The sequence below is a fragment of the Neofelis nebulosa genome, chromosome 9 (assembly GCF_028018385.1).
Source record: "Neofelis nebulosa isolate mNeoNeb1 chromosome 9, mNeoNeb1.pri, whole genome shotgun sequence".
In the NCBI taxonomy this organism is placed as follows: Eukaryota; Metazoa; Chordata; class Mammalia; order Carnivora; family Felidae; genus Neofelis; species Neofelis nebulosa.
Genome location: NC_080790.1, coordinates 127,341,338 through 127,356,418, shown reverse-complemented (window position 1 = coordinate 127,356,418; position 15,081 = coordinate 127,341,338). Strand labels below are relative to the sequence as shown.

Sequence of the window (15,081 nt, the reverse complement as noted above, 5' to 3'; positions counted from 1 at the left end):
CTCTGGGGCTCCAACTCCGGAGCCCCGAAGTCACGACAGAGCGGAAGTCCGATGCTTAACCCACTGAGCCACCCAGATGCCCCTTCACTACCTTATTTACAATCTTACCGCTACCCACTCGCCGCCACCCTCCACTCCACCAGGGTGACCATATAATTTATCACCCAAACCAGCACGCTCCGAAGAGCCAAGAGGGGACACAATCGGTAGGTATCCTATTTCCGGAAAAGAGCCGCAGAACGGGTGGCAGTTCGTCGACTCCCGACCGGGAGGCGGGGCCGCCTCGGCCCCTCGGGCGGGTCTCCGCGCGCTGCAGGCCAGAGCCCGGGAGGTCGAAGCGCTGCCTCCCGAGCGCCGCCGAGGGTTTACGGAGACAGCCGAGGACGTGGGAGGCGGGGCCACGTCCAGAGGCGGAAGCGCCGGCGCAATGGTGGCCGAAGAGGGCCGGAGGGAGTGACGTCACCGGCAGTCTCCGGAGAGAGCCGACGGGCTCCGAGCGGCGGCGCCGAGGCGCAGTCATGGCGGCCGCCTGCGCCGCGGCCGCGGGGAAGAGCGAGGATCCGGCGCCGGAGGCAGCGGCGCTGGCCGCCGCCCGGGAGCGGAGCAGCCGCTTCTTGAGCGGCCTGGAGCTGGTGAAGCAGGGCGCCGAGGCGCGCGTGTTCCGCGGCCGCTTCCAGGGCCGCGCGGCCGTGGTGAAGCACCGCTTCCCCAAGGGCTACCGGCACCCGGCGCTGGAAGCGCGGCTCGGCCGGCGGCGGACGGTGCAGGAGGCCCGGGCGCTGCTCCGCTGCCGCCGCGCAGGTGAGGCGGCCCGGCCCGGGGAGGCCTGCGCCGCGCGGCCGAGGCCCTTTCCCGAGCGCCGCGCCTCGTTTTGCCTCGGTCTCTCTCTCTGCACCCGCCGCGTGAACTTCAGTTGGGAAGTGTCGGCCTTTCTCCCCCGCCCCCCTCCCCCCCGCCTTCGTTCATTTCATTCTTTGGCCTTGGCACCCGCGACGAGCACGTGTCCCGGAGCCGTTGCTCCTGGTTCAGTTCCCGGCTCTAACTGTCGCTCGGCGTTGAGCACGCCGTGTGCACCGTCTCCGTGTTCGATCATTATCTTTACGTTCGTGACTTCTAAGAAGCAGGTGTCATTACAAGTACGAACTCGCTGCGGAGGCTGTCGGGGTTCCAATACCGACACGACCGCTTCCCATGTAGCCTTACAACAAATTATTTACGCTCAGCCTCAGTTTCCTCCCCTGTAAAGGGGAGTCATGGTATGTTTGAGTGCGTGATTGGTACATAGCGCTCAGTAGATTTTAGACTCCGTGAACTTGTATATTGACTTTTTCATTAAAACACCATCGTCCACCACGGTATAGCCTTTGTCCTCAGATGAGAAACTGAGGCTCAGGCGGGGGAAGTAAATTGCCCAAGGTTGCACAGCTAGTGAGTGACCCAGCCAGGCTCCCAGCCTGTAGCCTCTGACTCAGAAACACCGGCTTTTCAGTTTCACACATCTTTTCTTTTATTAATATTCGTTAGGCACCTGCTTTACCCCAGGACATTGTTAGGTGCTGGGTGAGCTGGAGGAAATTCGGTCGCCAACAAGCAGACAGATCTCTTGCCCTTGCTTGGATGTGATGAAGCTATTTGTGTGTTCCTATTTTCAGTTTTCATCTGCTCTAGGATGTAAGGTCCACTAAGCAGGGATTGGCTGCTTTGTTTCCTGCTGTATCCCCACTGATAGGTCTCCAGTATCTAGAAAAGTGTGGTGGGCCCAATTGTCATTCAATAAATATGCATTGAAACTCGAATTCAATGAATTCTTTGCATTACTGGAGGTATTGTTCCCGCGTTATGGAAACAGAAACGGAGGCTGAGAGAATTGATGGGACTTTTAGGTCATACAACTAGTAAAGGAAGGATACCAGGATTTGAACCCGGCCTTTCCGAACGCAAAGATGAATCTCTCAGCTAGCGCACTGCTTGGCCTGTTTGTGTTCTGGTCAGGTAGAACAACTCTGACTGGGCGATGCTTACCCTTCTAGGTCTTTGTTTTGTTTTTAGGGAGTAAGTATGACAAATGCAATCCAGTCATAAAGGGTAGAAAGGAGGAGGGAGTTTCGGCACTACTAAACTTAGCTGTGGGGTGGCTTAAGGCGCAACCCTGCAGGGCATGAGCCGGGGAAACTTCCAGATGAGTTAAATTGTACTATTCTGCAGCATTCCTAAATTTTATTTTTTTTCCCTGAAATAAGCAGATATGCACTGTAAAAGTCTGGCCCAATCTTTGAAAATTAAGCTTAACATGAAGAGAGAATCTCATCCAATAACGATTTGTATCTTGATTGCAGGGATATCCGCCCCCGTTGTCTTTTTCGTAGACTATGCCTCCAACTGCTTATACATGGAAGAGATTGAAGGTTCAGTGACTGTTCGAGATTATATTCAATCCACTATGGAGACCGAAAAAACTCCCCAAAGTCTCCTCGGCTTAGCCAAGACGGTTGGGCAGGTTTTGGCTCGAATGCACGATGAAGACCTCATTCATGGTGATCTTACCACCTCGAACATGCTGCTGAAACCCCCCGTGGGACAGCTGAACATCGTGCTCATAGACTTTGGGCTGAGTTTCATTTCTGCACTTCCAGAAGATAAAGGAGTCGACCTCTACGTGCTGGAGAAAGCCTTCCTCAGTACCCACCCCAATACCGAGGCTGTGTTCGAAGCCTTTCTGAAGAGCTACTCCACCTTCTCCAAAAAGTCCAGGCCGGTGCTAAAAAAGTTAGATGAAGTGCGCCTGAGAGGAAGAAAGAGGTCCATGGTCGGGTAGAAGAGTCTGACAAGTACTGACGTGCTGGCCATTTGCGTCAAAGGGAATTTGAAGGAAGGCTCCGAGTATGAGATTAGACCTAAATAAAGGCATTGAGATCCTTTTGAGTGCTGTCTGTGATCATGCTTGTTCAGTGTCATTATCGTCTGCGGTCGGCTGTTCTCAACAGCTTACTGTGGACAGAAGACAAGTTCTAGGCAGAATTGGGTATTTAAAAGAAATCTAGAACGGGCTTCCTCTTCGGCCAGGCCGCGTATATGTCAGGTACCTGGGTAGTGGCATTGCAGAATGTTGAACCACGTGATGAGAACGTTACTCTTCAGTCTTTTGGGTGATGTGGGGACAGAGTCTCAGTTGGTGACAGATATCTTTATCAACCCACTAACCCAGCAGTTTTTTTGTCGTGTATATGACATATTCCCTCTGAAACCAATATAATGGGATACAGCCAGCATTTTAAAAATGAACTAGAGGGGCGCCTGGGTGGCTCAGTTGGTTGAGCGTCCAACTTCAGCTCAGGTCATGATCCCGCGGTTCATGAGTTCGAGCCCCGTGTCGGGCTCTGTGCTGACCGGTCAGAGCCTGGAGCCTGCTTCCAGTTCTGTGTCTCCCTCTCTCTCTGCGCCTTGTCTGCGCGCGCTGTCTCTCTCTCTCAAAAATAAATCAATGTAAAAAATAAAAATGAAGTAGAATCATAGAATAGAAAATATCAGAGTTCCTTACGTGTATTGTTTAATAAAACTTGTTTCAAGTGTATGTATAGATGTACAGATACCCAGGGTATCTACTGGGCTTTGATGTAAGACACATTTCTTTTTGAGAGTCTTTGCAAAAAAAAGATGAAAAATACTGCTGACCTCCAATTAGTCTCGTTTTAAAAAAGCAGGCTCCTAGCTTTCAGGCAACTGGAATTTACGTGATTTTATGCAGCATTGTTTTTATTTTTGTTGCTCCGTATTTCTATGATTACCTTGTGACTAAGACAAGTGACTGATCTAAAGTTCCTTTTAGTTTAAGTTCCTTTAGTAAAAGAAAGTGAGTTGATTTATATCACAGATAGTAAGTACGTAGAACAAAAGAGGTGAAATTACCTAGAAATGACTAGTTTGATAAAGCCTGGTTTAAGGGAAGGGGCCGGAAAACAGCAAAGATATGCAAAATGCCGCTTTTTTAGCTTGCACTTAAAACCCCTCCCAGCCTCAGTCTCTTCCCCAGAGATGTGTGTCTGTGGGGAGGGAGGTATAATAAAGTGCCTCTCCTCCTTGTCTGCACCAGCCAGCAAATAAGTACTTTGCCTTCTCTGTGCCCCGTATCATTGGCTACTGGGTGCACGGGCAGTGAGCATTTCCGTGGGTCCAGGACTGTGTGTTTCCTTCACCACAGTCAGCCCTGTGCCTGTGGCAGATGCCCAGGAATGAATGAAAACTTCCCTTCCCGGGTACTGGTGACCAGTAGACAGGAGAGTGAATATCGTTGCCTGGTTATCACTCGTCAGATACCGACCGTCCCAGGAGTGTTCATATTGGAATTGAAACAACTCTAAGGTATCATCCCCAGTGTATCGACGGAGAACTTGTCCAAGATGTCACAGGTAGCAAGGGAGACTTTTACCTGGCTCCCGAGCCCGTGTGGCCTCCACTGATGCTTTAGGAAACGAGATGCTGGAAAGGATACACTTTTGATAGATCTTGACCTTATATAACGTTATTTTCCAAGAACTTCAAGGGCCCCAGGGGCAATGATGTTTTCAAGGAATACTGTCAACGTGACTGAGAGCTGTCTGCCTCGGGGTGAGAATGACTGGTGGGCACACACGTGCAGGTAGTAAGTCGGGAAATACCTGGAGCTCGCCGCGTGCGGGGGACCTAAGGCTGCCCTTACTCAACGAGGAAACAGTGACATTAGAACTGGTATGTGAAGGAGAGCCAGGGGCACCTGGGTGGCTCAGTCGGTTGAGCGTCCGACTTCGGCTCAGGTCATGATCTGGTGGTTCACGAGTTTGAGCCCCACGTCGGGCTCTGTGCTGATGGCTCAGAGCCTGGAGCCTCCCTCGGATTCTGTGCCTCCCTCTCTCTCTGCCCCTCCCCTGCTCGCGTTCTGTCTCAACTTATTTTTTTCTTAATTAAAAAAAAAAAGAACCGGGAGGTGGGGGAGCGTGTCCCAGGCAGAGACCCATGAGGGACAAAGTTGGTAAAGGAGGGGCATCCCTGGGCAGCAAGGCCAGGGTGGCCAGTTCGCAGCGAGCAGAGTAGAGGAAGAGCGGGAAGTGAGATCAGAGAGGTGGGTGAGGACCAGCTCGGGGCCCTGTCACGAGCCCGGGTATTGTTCTCAACTCGACTGGCGGTTTTAAACAGGGACGCATCTCATTTACGTTTTCAAGGGATCACATCGGGAGAAAAGGCGGTAAAGGGGGGCTGGAGGGGAAGGGAAAAGCCTTTGCAACTGGCCGGGTCAGCGACAGTGGCAGCCTGGGGCAGAGGCCTTGGCGAGCGTGCAGCGATCCGCTCGGGCCCGTTGGTGTGTGTGACGCGGTGGCCAGCACGGCGGAGGCGGCAGCGTTAGGGAGGCTACAGTGACGTTTGCAGGCATCGAGGGCGAGGGGGGTCCTGGAGCAGCCACACATGTTCCCAGAACTGTCCATCTACGTACTCAGGCCCTGGCTCGGGATGGGAAACAAGGGATTATCACACAGTCCCAGGCGAGCAGTGGATTCCGTCCCTCGTTCAGCATCTCACAAAGGATCAAGCAATCCTCTGCAGTTCCAGATCCCTCAAAGTCCACATGGGGACAGCTGGCCCTCTGCAGCGGTGAGCCAACGGCACTGGCAGCTCTGTGTGAATTCCATCTGGAACCTTCCCAGACGCAGCTTATAAACCTCATTTTACAGACAAGGAAAGACGCTTCACGATGCAAACTATCATGTCTTAGGGTCACACAAGTTGCAGGGCTGGGATTCGAACCTCCATTTTTAACAACAGCCGTTCGCTACTGAGTGGTTACTAAGTTCTTTGCGTGCATCAACCTATTTTGCAGAGGAGGCAATTGAGGCACAGAGAAATGGAGCCTTGCCCAAGGGCCACGCAGCTAGTGAGTAGCAGAGCCGGGGAAATGTGATGTGATACTGAGATGTGTCCAACACTGAAGAGGACACAACGCCCACATCTTCTAGAACATTTAAAAGAGCTCTTGTGGGGCGCCTAGGTGGCTCAGTCTGTTAAGCATCTGACTCCGGCTCAGATCGTGATCTCACGGTTTGTGAGTTCGAGCCCCGTGTTGGGCTCTGCACTGACAGCTCAGAGCCTGGAGCCCGCTTCGGATTCTGTGTCTCCCTCTCTCTCTGCCCCTCTCCAGCTCGCACTCTGTTTCTCTCTCTCCCTCAAAAAGTGAATAAACATTAAAAAAAAAAAAATTTTTTTAAAGACCTCTTGTGACTGCGGGCCACAGCATGGAGCCACCCACGTTGGGCATAGTGAATGCTTCTTCAGTGTTCTCGTTAGGGGAGCTGACCACGCTCGCAGCATGTGCCAGCCGAGGGGACCCGGGCACACCTGCACTAGTGAAGGGATGTGCACGTAATCTCAGCTGTGACCGAGAAAGGAAACCAGAATCCTGATCCCAGTTCCAATCCAGCTTGTTTACAAAACCAGGCGGGCACCTTGTGGGCCATCGTTTGCCAAGTTGATTTTTTAAGATACTGCATTAAAAATGTGTGTCTTGATTACTGGGTTTTTAGGTGCCCCCTCGAATTAGTGCCCTGGTAAGAGGCTCGCTCACCTCATCCTGGTCCTCACCCGGCTGCCACTGACCGCTGGAACCCCCGGCCGTGGGAGCCCAGCTGACAGGGCCCTGGGAATCTTCTCCTTGAGTCCTGAATTCAGAGTGCCACAACTCCAAAGGACCCAATTCCCCTTTCCTGAGCCCAGACGAGTGGCCGTCCTGGCCAGCAGAGGTCGCCAAGTTACCGTCGTTATCCATGCAGGGGAGCTTCCTTCCCCTTCCATTCTCCTCCTCCACTTCCTTTTCTCTCTCCCTTCCCTCTCTCTCCCTGCTTTCTCTTCTTCTTCCTCTTTTCATCCTATCTCCCTACCTCGAACTTGGCTCACTTATCTGCCCAACACCGAAGCATCCCCGTGCGGCAGGCACCGTGCAAATCACCCAGGCTACAGTCAGCAAAGACGTGGGATGTCTGGTTCCCTCCTGCCCGAATTTTGTCATGCGCTCTCTCCCTTCCTCACGCCTTCATTCACTGGGTATTTATTCCACACCCCGGCTCTGTCTGGCTCTGTGCTGGGTCCCAAAGAAGCTACTGGGATGAGAAAGCCCACAGCTACCACCCTGGAGCCCCTTCCCCTCCCCCTGCACTCTGCTGCAATCGATGGTTTCCCCACTGCTCCCCACTGTTTCTGCCCTGCCCATTGACCCCCCCAAAACGTTCTTCCTTATAAAGCAGCCAGAGGCACCCTTGTAAAGCCAGTTTATGTCACTTGTCTAATCGGAACCTTGATGGCTTCCCATCCCATGTCTCCTTGCTTACCAGCTACATGATGAGGGACCCCCTCACCGCGCCTCTCTGAGCCTCGGTGTCCTCATCTGTAAGATGGACCCATTTTACAGATGAGGAAGCTGAGTCTCAGAGATGCTAAGCGACTTTTCTAGTCATCAGCCTGTAAATGATAGACATTGTGCCGGGCACTGTCTGTTGCCTACCCAGAGCCACACTCTTTATTCCTTCTGGACAGAACCTCTGTTTGTCCAGGTATCTATTAGGTGAGAATGGCTTCATCTCAGGGAAGGTCAGACCGGTCCCTGATGTACAGGTGGGCACGTGGCTCCTTTCTGGCCAGTAAGACAGAAAAACGAATCTGCAGAAGTTGCTTCTGGGGAAGATTTTCTTTCTTATAGAAAGGGAGAAGGTTGTGAGAATTCGCTCCATGCCCTCCAACACACCCTCACCAGCGTTTCCTGCCTTTAAATGCAGTGGTGATGAGTGGAAGTTCAGCAGCCGTTTTGGGGCCGGGAGGCCGACGGTGAAGCACCTGCGAGGGGAAGACAAAGGAGTCAAGATCGGGCAGGGTGTGAGTCCGTCCTTAGTGACGCGGGAACTCGGACCTTTCTTCCCTGACTTATTATTTGCATAAGTAAACATCTTCAAAGCCGAAGCTGCTTTAGTTGGGTTTTCTATCACTTGAAGCAAAAACATTCCTAACCAGAACAGATACAGATCCCCGTCCCCACCAAGCCACACGCGGGGTCACTGGCATCTGGCTGCCTTCCCCGGGGTGGGCTGGCATATCAGGCGGCACAGGCCTCTCGCCTGAGATCAAGGTGAAGGAGCCACGGCAGACAGTCTCCAGCCCCTTCTCTTCCAGGGCCGGAAGGTGAGAACCCTGGACTGAGGTTCAGCCTGTGCGAGGCCTGGCCAATGTGCCCGCAGCTTCCTCTGTGTGTCTGGCCCCTTCTGCTGTTACTCTGCCCCCACTTGCGCACGCTGTTCGTCCAACAGACAGTCCTGCCGCTATCTCAGGGTCTTTCTCCCTGCTGTTCCCTTTGCCCGTGACACTGTTCCCCGCAGACCTCTATGTGGCCTCCTCCCGCACTTCCTTTAGGCCTCTGCCGGATACCACCGTGAGATGTCCCCCGGGAGCACCCTCTATAAAAGGTGACACCCCCCTCCCCAGCCCTCCCCGCCCCTCCCCAGCTCTGTTTCCACCCCGTTCACCAGCACCTGCTATCCTTCAGATTCACCCGCTCGTTTGCATCCTGCTCGCTCCGTGGGCAGGGGGGCCATGTTTGGTTTCTGCAGTGGTGCCTGGAAGGTAGTAGGTGCTCTGTAAATATTTCCTGATGGCAGTGGAATTCCCTCGTGCAAGCGTAGCCTGCTTGTGGGAAAGAAAATTCATGGGGCCACATGAGCCTCCCTCCCACTGCCCGCCCCCCCTCGCCCCCACGTGCCACCTACCCACAGTCTTCCCTGCTGGAGGCAAAGCACAGTGTGGCCCCGGCCTGCAGCTTAGAACAAAAAACATTCAGAACCCTGGGGATTTGGTGCCGATCAAAGGCTTCCTCGTGTTTGTAAACCTTCACCCTCTGCCCAGGACACAGAAGGTTAGGGGCGGCCCAGAGCCCAGAGTTAGCCGCCGTTCCAGGCCAGGGGACTCTGGGCCTGCCCCTTCCCCGTCGCGAGGAAAGGCCCCCCACCGCAAGGCCGAGCAAGGGTTGAACCCAGCCAGGGATCTAAAAGGGGTAACTAATCCCACCCCCAGCCTGAGGCCCACCTGCCGGCCCTTGGATTCAAAGCCAATGTTACTCTTGGAGCTACGGAGGCCTGACCAAAATGTCACGCTGAAGGATGCTGATAGTGATGCAGCTCAGCGAGGCGGGGGGCAGGCGGGGAGGCTGTGAGTTCTCCCTTCCGTGGAGGGGGAGTGGGAAGCTGGTGCCAGCATGCTCTCCCCTGCCCCAGCCTTATTTGTCTTCATAGCACTAAGCACTGTGGGATATGTGATGTATTTCCCTCACTTATCTTATGACAGAGCAAATAAAAGGGAGGCTCCGTGAGACCAGAGACCTTGGTCTTGCTTGTTCACTGCTGTAGCCCCAGCGCCCAGAATGACACCTGGTATACAGTAGGCACTCCACGAATACTTGTGGACGTGGGCCGCCCGGGGGGGGCTCCGTCACGTAAGCAGCGCCCGACTCCTGATTTCAGCTCAGGCCATGATCTCACAGTTTCATGGGATCGAGCCCCGCATCGGGCTCTGGGCTGGCACGGCAGAGTCTGCTTGAGATTTTCTCTCTCTCTGGCTCTCTGCCCCTCCCCCACCCACACTCTGTCTCTCCAAATAAGTACATCAACTTAAAAAACGACTTGTGAATAAGTGGTAGTCATGATTTTGGTTGATGTTCACAATAGTAAAGTGCGACAATTTAAGACAGGTTCAAGTTTTCAATGCTTACTGAACCTCCGCTATGTTCCAGGTGCTGTTCCGGGCACTGGGGATACGGTGAGGTTTAATGAGGACTCCCGGTTCTCATGGAGTTTAATCTAGTAGGGAATGGTTTGAAACGATGACTCGTGCTGTGAAGGAAAGAACTCGGGGGAGACTCGACATAGAGTGTGTGACGCAGAGTGGAGGAAGGTTACGTTTCAGTAGATTGGGGGTGGGGGGGCGCCTCGGAGGAGGTGACGTTTGAGCAAAGACCCACGTGAGAAGGAAGCAGCCACTGAGATGGGATGACGCGGGGATGTGGGGGGGGACATCCAGGCGGAGGGAGCAGTCCGTGCGAAGAACCTGGCATGTTCAAGGAGCAGAAAGGAGGTCGTGAAGAGGGTGGCAGGCGGTGATTGAGGGGAAAGCAGGTAGGACGTCAGGTCAAAGAGCTAGGCATGGCTCGATCATTCATGTCCGTGCCCAGCACAGTGCTTGGCACATAGCAAGCCCTTAATAGCTGGGCTGGTGACTGTAATCAGTCGATCACATCGATGGTTATTTTCCTCTTAGAAATGGGGAGGGGCAGTGGCGGTGCGGATCATTGGAATTTCAGCCCTGTCGTGCACTAGCTGTGTGACCTCGGGCAAATGTCTTAATCTCTCGGAGCCTCAGTTTCCTCCTCCGTCTAACAGACAAGCCTAGTAGGGAATGAAAATAAATGCTGGTCAGACCATCCATCAGCTGTGGAAGTTCTTTAAGAATTTCCTCCCACTTTGGGGCAGGGGGACGGGGGGGGGGGGGCTGGGTAGGTCAGTCGGTTACGCTTTGGCTCAGGTCATGATCTCGCAGTTCATGAGTTCAAGCCCCGAGTCCGGCTCTGGGCTGACAGCTCAGAGCCTGGAGCCTGCTTCGGATTCTGTGTCTCCCTCTCTCTCTGCCCCTCCTCTGCTCATTCTCTCTCTCTCTTTCTCTCTCTCAAAAATAAATAATAATAATAAAAACCCTTAAAAAACAAAGAATTTCCTCCCACATTCTACGTGTAAAGGGGGAGGAAACAAAGACAGGGAGTTCGTGGGTCCAGCCTTGGAGCCGCTTTTCCTCCCACAGGGGCTAAGGTCCAAGCCATCCAACTAGGGGCCTTGTGTTGTGTGACTCACCTTCCGTTAGAGGCTCTTCTTTGAGGACTCGGCCTATGCGAGTCCTGGCCGATCTCTGCCACCTGCTTCCTCTGTGACTTTGACCGCTTCTTCTGCTGCTCTGCCCCTACTCGCTACCTATTAGTTACCTAATAGTAATAGTTACCTATTGTTGTTGTAACAAGTTGCTCCAAAACTTAATGGCATAAAACCACCGTTTGTTATGCTCGAGGATCCTGTGGGTCAGAACTCTGGAGAGGGCAGCACGGCAGAGGGCAGCACATCGGCCGAAGGACTCAAAGGCTAGGGGCCGGAATCATCGGAAGGCTCATTCGCTCACAGGCCGGTTAGCCCTTGCTGGCTGCTCGCTAGGAGCCTGGCTTACTCTCTGTGGATCCCCGACCCTCAGTGGGAAGAGCGTCCATCACGTTTAAGAGGAGCATATGGGAGGCACACGCAGGGTGGGAGAGAGATAGGTGCCATCCGGGGAAAGCAGAATCTGCCACGAGCTAAATGATAATAATTGTCACTTGCTGAGCACTTACTATGTGCAGGCACTCTGCACCACGGCCTTGCTTATTAATTCTTCCCACATCCTTGTGAGCTACGCCCCCTTCGTGTTTCCATTCCAGACAAGGAAACAGGCCCACAGGAGTTAAAGCTCTTGTCTAGGGTTGCATAAGAAGCCAAGAGGTACGGCTGGAATTTGAACGTCGCTTTGTGTAATGCAGGGCGACAGACGCAGGGAATGCGTACAGCTTATCCTACAGATTAAATGAGTTAAAACATGTAAAGTGCTGAAAGCAGTGCCTGGCACATAGTGAGTGCAGTATATTGCCATTATTATTATTATTATTATTATTATTATTACTATTATTATTCCATTTGAGCCACTGGAATAATAGGGAAACCTCTGCCCTGATACTAAGTACTTACTGTCCTCTTAATCTCTTAGCTCCTTCCAGAACAAGGGAGCCAGTCCAAGGGCCCTGGGAGCAACATACCCTGGTCCCAACTGCCTCCATCAGGCTTTGGGGAGTGACCACAGTTTCTATGACGTCAGCTGGACTAAGTCCCCAGGAATAGTTTTTCCCGTTTGGAAAACTGTCCTCCCACCCCTGGGCTTTGAATGTCCAAAGTGCTCCCTCTGGGGCCTCACCCTTTATCCGAGATTGTCTGACACTAACCTGGTTGGAACCTTTGATGAAGCCGGTTATGGAGCTGCTCAAGGTCAGGTGCCCGATCGGAAAGGACATGGGAGGAAGTTTCATCACAGCCTGCCAAGGGCCCATTGGGAAATAACTTGCCCTACGGGCTTACGGGCAGCATGGCAACGTGACCTACCTAGGAAGCGGGCACTGCCCCTCTTTCTGGTCCATATTGCCATCTTTGAATGAAAAGCGTTTACATTTTATTTGTATTTGTATTTATTTATATATTTTTAGAGAGACAGCACGAATGGGGGGAGGGGCAGCGGGAGAGAGAGAGAGAGGGAGAGAATCTTAAGCAGGCTCCATGCTCTGCGCAGAGCCTGACACAGGCCTCGATCCCACGACCCTGGGATCATGACCTGAGCTGAAATCAAGAGTTGGATGCTCAGCTGACTGAGCCACCCACGTGCCCCAAAGCATTTAAATTTTCAGTGAAAAGGACGCTCATTAGAATGGCCATCGTAAAAAAAAAAAACAAAAAACAAAAACTCGGTTAATAATAAGTGTTGGCAAAGAGGTGGAGAATTTAGAACCCTCCTCTGCTCTTCATGAGAGCTCTAAAATGGCGTGGACACTTGGGAAAATGGTCTGGCAACTCTTCAAGAGGTTACATACAGAGTTAACAAATGGCTCACCAATTCTACTCCTAGGTATAGACCCAAGAGAACTGGAAACATGTCCTTACAAAACTTTGTACAGGAATGTTCGCTGAAGCATTATTCATAATAGTCAAAAATGGAAACAACTCAAATGCCCATCAACTGATGACTAGACAAATAAAATGTGCTTTATTCACACAATGGAATATTATTTGCCCCGTAAAAAGGAGCAAAGCACTGACCTGTCATGCTAAGTAAAAGAAGGCAAACACAAAAGACCATATATTGTATGATTCCATTTATGTGAAATGTCCAGAACAGGCAAATCTGTACAGACAGAAAGTAGATGAGTGTTTATCTACCATTTGGGAGGTTGGGGGGTAGGAATTGGGGTGACCATTAATGCGTATGAGGTTTCTTTTTGGGGTGATGAAGTTCTCTACAACTGATTGTAGTCACGATTGCCTGTGTGAGTATACTAAAAACCATTGACCTGAACACTTTAGATGGGGAAATGATATGCTATTGTTATTTAAAAAAATTTTTTTTAAACATTTATTTTTGAGAGACAGAGAGAGACAGAGCACAAGTGAGGGAGGGGCGGGGGGCGGGGGGGAGACACAGAATCCGAAGCAGGCTCCAGGCTCTGAGCTGTCAGCACAGAGCCCGATGCAGGGCTCGAACCCATAAACCGTGAGATCATGACCTGAGCCGAAGTCGGACATTTAACCAACTGAGCCACCCAGGCGCCCCTCCTATTAAGTTGTTATTTTTCAAATGAGAACAGAATATGCCACTCTGCTTAAATCCCTACAGTGGTTGCCTCATCATCGCAGCGTGGGTACAACTGTCCTCACCCAGGCTTTCAAGATCCTGGGTTGTCTAGCTGCTGGCTGTCCTGATCACACCTCTGCATCCCAGGTTCTGGATCATTCTAAGCCACCCGGTTTGTTCCTGCCTTGGAGCCATTGCACTCGGCTTTTCCTTCTTCCGGAAGGAATTTTTCATTTCGCTTGAGTAAACACCGTGCTGATCGGGATTGCCGAATGGTTAAGATAGACGGGTGTTTATAAGATACTGATGTATTGTTTTCCAAAGTGGTTGGCTAAGTGATCATTTCCAGTAGCCATCTGTGAGGCTTCCAGTTGCCCTAGAGTCTGGCCAACACTTCACGTTGGCCTCTGTTTAACTTTGCTAGTCCAGTGGGTTCGTATCACCCTGAGATTTCAGTTTGTATTTCCCTGATGGCTTGTAATGTTGAGCATCTTTGTATGTGCCTAATGGTCATCTGTAGGTTTTTTTTTTTTTTTTTTTTTTTTGGTGAAGTGTCTTGAAATATTTTGCCTATTTTGAAATCGGGGTGTGTAACTTGGCATTATTGAGTCGTAATAGATTTTAGAATAGAGATACGAGTTCTTTGTCAGATATAGTTTTGAAGATATTTTTCCTGGATTATGTTAAATTTATATTTCAAATGCTCATCTTAGGAAAGGAGAAAGGTGTAAAACCAATGATTTCTAGCTTAAGAAGCTAGAAAAAAACAAACAAACCAGAGACAAATAAGCCCAAAGTAAGTAGAAAGAAGGAAATAATAAAATAAGAACAGAGGGGCTTCCCGGGGAAGGTGGAGCAGACCTAGTTTTGTCTACTCTTCCTGCGGAGGACGATTGGGAACCCTGTACCCAAGAATACTTCAGAGAGTGGAGAGGTGAAGGCGGGGACTTGGGACCCAAGGAACAACATGGTGATGGGTTTTCTTTCTGCCGACTCTATCTCAGACTTGGAAGCCGCAGGCAACCTGGAAATGGCAGCAGGAGCTGCCAAAGAGCCCCGACGAAAGCGAGCGCTCTGTAGCCAAAGGACCAGGAAAAGTTCAGCCAAGAGAGACCACTTTTAGACAGAACCTTCTCTACTCCAGCTGAACACCATGGGGAAAACATGGGAGCTCGCTCCCCCCAGCACAGGCTGAGTGAAGGGTCCCGACTTCGATCCTCACCGGGCTACGACCCTGTGTGCCAGCTTCCTTCCCAGGGTGGTGTCAGAGGAAGAGGAGGAGGGGGCTGGGACTTGTGTGCTCCCTGGTTAGTAAGGAGCCTCCTCTCCTGGCACCCCCTTTCCGTGTTTGCTGGTTTTGGTAGAAGGATGGAAAGACAAGCGACAGCCTGGGAGGAAGTGTTTGCAAACCGCCTATCGTATCCAGCGTATATAAATCACTCTCAAGCCTCTAAGACCACAAGGCGATGTGTCTACACCTCTATCAGAGGGGCTAAAACAAAAAAGTAGGGACAACACCAAATGCTGGCAAAGATGTGGAAAAAACTGGATCACGGATTCACTGCCAGTGGAAATGTAAAATGAGGCAAACACTCTGGGAAACAGTTTCGCAGT

At 51.6% G+C, this 15,081-nt stretch overlaps 1 protein-coding gene and 2 long non-coding RNA genes across 6 annotated transcripts; 2 read left to right on the top strand and 1 right to left on the bottom strand.

The window, feature by feature from the left end:
- The first annotated feature begins 459 nt into the window (after positions 1 to 459).
- TP53RK (TP53 regulating kinase) lies at positions 460 to 3,522 on the top strand. Its single transcript, XM_058685845.1, has 2 exons — positions 460 to 801; positions 2,337 to 3,522. The coding sequence occupies exons 1-2, from the start codon at positions 519 to 521 to the stop codon at positions 2,813 to 2,815; spliced, it is 762 nt and encodes a 253-aa protein (XP_058541828.1). The 5' UTR covers positions 460 to 518; the 3' UTR covers positions 2,816 to 3,522.
- Positions 3,523 to 8,606: 5,084 nt separating this feature from the next.
- Positions 8,607 to 12,146, bottom strand: LOC131485879 (uncharacterized). 4 transcript variants are annotated; one of them, XR_009249049.1, is made up of 5 exons: positions 12,065 to 12,146; positions 10,905 to 11,017; positions 9,773 to 10,445; positions 8,775 to 8,824; positions 8,607 to 8,691 (listed from the first exon to the last, which is right to left on the bottom strand). It is a non-coding gene; the product is annotated as an uncharacterized LOC131485879 (long non-coding RNA). The 4 variants fall into 4 exon arrangements; XR_009249048.1 differs by having other exon boundaries at positions 8,607 to 8,624; XR_009249051.1 differs by lacking the exon at positions 8,775 to 8,824 and having other exon boundaries at positions 8,607 to 8,694.
- Positions 11,164 to 14,678, top strand: LOC131485882 (uncharacterized). Its single transcript, XR_009249054.1, has 3 exons — positions 11,164 to 11,229; positions 13,510 to 13,742; positions 14,472 to 14,678. It is a non-coding gene; the product is annotated as an uncharacterized LOC131485882 (long non-coding RNA).
- The last annotated feature ends 403 nt before the right edge of the window (positions 14,679 to 15,081 follow it).

Excerpts from the sequence above, each read along its gene's own strand:
- TP53RK (XM_058685845.1), top strand. The coding sequence starts at position 519 with ATGGCGGCCGCCTGCGCCGCGGCCGCGGGGAAGAGCGAGGATCCGGCG. Across the intron at positions 802-2,336 it reads GCTCCGCTGCCGCCGCGCAG|GGATATCCGCCCCCGTTGTC; the intron begins GTGAGGCGGCCC and ends TCTTGATTGCAG.